Consider the following 2,500-nt stretch of genomic DNA (forward strand, 5'->3'; position numbering starts at 1 on the left):
TAAACTATCTCTTATATAATATATATATATATATATTATAATATTTTATTTTAAAATATAATATATATATATTTTATATAATAATTTTATATATTATTTATATTAAAATTTAATTTTATATATATTATTATCTATCTATCTATCTATCTATTATCTATCTATTTATCTATCTATTATCATTTCATTATATTCTCTCTCTACTTCATTATCTATCTATCTACTATTTTTATCTTCTATCTATCTATCTATCTATCTATCTATTTAATTATTATATATATATATATAAATATAATTTTAATTATATATAAAACAATGTGTGTGTGTGTGTGGCGACGTGTGTGTGTGTGTATATTCACCCAAAAAAAAAAGGTTTTTAATGATTTACAATTTGGGAATTTCCCGAAAAAAAATTGTCACTATAAAAATGCTTAGTAACCACATTTTGTACATTTTTCCCTGAGAAGATATATATATTATATATATATAGTAGTAATATATTATGTATTATAGTGATATATTATATATAAAATTATTTAAAATTATATTATAAAAATTAATTATAATTATATATTTAAATCGTGTGTTGTATTATATATATATATATAATAAATAATATATATATATATATATATAATTTTTGTATATTATAGTATATGCTATAATGATATATATATATAAATATTAATTTATATTTATAATATATAAAAGAGAGGAGGGAAAAGGATAGAGAGAGGAGAGAGAGAGAGAGAGAGGAACACCACGCACCACACCACCACCACACACACACCACACACACACACCACCTACACACAACCACCACCCCACACACCCACCCAAACCCCCACACACACACACTCACAACAACCACAAACACAACACACACCACACACACACCACGTATAATTTTATACCATATGATGTGTGGTAGATAGATGTATGCAATTAACATGTAAGTACAGACATGTTTATGACAAAATGTCAGTTACAAAGCATCTCTGTGTAGTGACATTTTTTGAGATAACTACCAGCTTCGAAAATGATATTTCGAACCTGGTTTATGGACCTCTGGCAAGCTTCCTATTATTTAAAAGCACTGGAACATCACATCTTCCTAGTGACACAGATTGTCCACCGATAGAGAGAGAGATTTTGTGACTTCAGAGTGACTAAAGAAAAGTTTTATTGGCCTTGGTTCTGATTACGTGCGGTATAGGTCGCGGTTTTAATACGGGCATAAAAAAAAACTGGTCTTTCATAGCATAAAAGGCAACGTCACTTTTGGTTCGGGGTCCTATAAATACTTCAGCTCGCGACACAGGCTTCAGCATAACCGAACGGAATCAGGCAATATGAAGTTTGTAAGTCTCCTGTGGTCACTGACGTTTAATTTGTTTGAGGTTAAGATTCTGTGGCAGTGTATAGGAAAAATGTAGCACAATTGTGAGCAGATGATCTGAGTTCATAAAGTATAATCGTTTATTTATGACAAATTATAGTATAAAGTTGTATTTCTATTGTTTATCTGCGTGTAATAGTTTCATTCACATATATAAAGGTACCCTAAACAATACTTATTGATCGAAGTCTATGTGAAATTTTGTAGTGAATTCTCTTCTGTGGATACTGTTACCAGAAGCGCAGCCATTCAGAACTAACGGCGGGTCTGGTCATAATGGACGTTTCAGGTGGTCCTCGCTCTCCTGGCCGCCGTAGCCCGCGCTGCTCCTCAGTACGAGTATGCTGCTCCTCAGCCCCAGTACTCCTCTAAGGAAGTGGTCGCCATCTTGAGGGACGACCGTGTGATGGAGGACGACGGCAGGTACAACTTCGACGTTGAGACTGCCAACGGAATCGCCGTTTCTGAGGCCGGTTCTCTCGGGGCTGTTGGAGCCATCAACAGCGCCGGATATTTCGCGTAAGTTCTTTTATGCGTCTAAGTGAAAATATGTACACTTATGTAAATGTTTGTATATCTTATATAACTGATTATAGAATTAACTTTTGCGAGACTCTTAAATCATGGGAGTTTTATTTATTTTCAAATTTTACTTGGCATGGAACACAGAGGCAAATTTTCCTCAAAGCTACACGCAAAGTGATGCAAACTTTTTTTTTTCGAGATTCCAAGCCCAACGTTCAGATGTATCTAAACTTATCTTTGTTAAAAAAAGAAGCATACTTCCCAATTTCCGACATGCAGTATCTGAAAACAAAACTCATCCACAGCTACACCGCCCCCGACGGCACCCCCATCCGCCTCCAGTTCGTGGCTGACGAGAACGGCTTCCAGCCCCAGGGCGCCCACCTGCCCGTGGCCCCCGCGTTCCCTCACCCGATCCCTCAGTTCGTCCTCGACCAGATCGCCTTCGCCGCCGAGGAGGACGCGAGGAAGGCTCGTGAAGGAAAGGTCTCAGCTCCTTCAACTGGCTACGGAGTTCCCCTGTAAGATGTCTCTGACATTTAACTGTCTCGCACATTTTCTGAGATTTCCCTGTATATG

General features: G+C 36.1%; 1 protein-coding gene across 1 annotated transcript in view; it reads left to right on the forward strand.

Moving 5' to 3' along the window:
• The first annotated feature begins 1,290 nt into the window (after positions 1 to 1,290).
• Positions 1,291 to 2,500, forward strand: part of LOC119576834 (cuticle protein CP14.6-like) — a 1,291-nt gene continuing 81 nt past the window's right edge. Inside the window, exons 1-3 of the mRNA XM_037924483.1 lie at positions 1,291 to 1,358; positions 1,686 to 1,915; positions 2,227 to 2,500. The exon at positions 2,227 to 2,500 is cut by the window's right edge and continues 81 nt beyond it. Coding sequence (XP_037780411.1) covers positions 1,350 to 1,358; positions 1,686 to 1,915; positions 2,227 to 2,446 — 459 coding nt within the window. The 5' untranslated portion in view covers positions 1,291 to 1,349 and the 3' untranslated portion in view covers positions 2,447 to 2,500. The remainder of the gene's footprint in view (positions 1,359 to 1,685; positions 1,916 to 2,226) is intronic.

The sequence above is a fragment of the Penaeus monodon genome, chromosome 9 (assembly GCF_015228065.2).
Source record: "Penaeus monodon isolate SGIC_2016 chromosome 9, NSTDA_Pmon_1, whole genome shotgun sequence".
NCBI lineage: Eukaryota > Metazoa > Arthropoda > Malacostraca > Decapoda > Penaeidae > Penaeus > Penaeus monodon.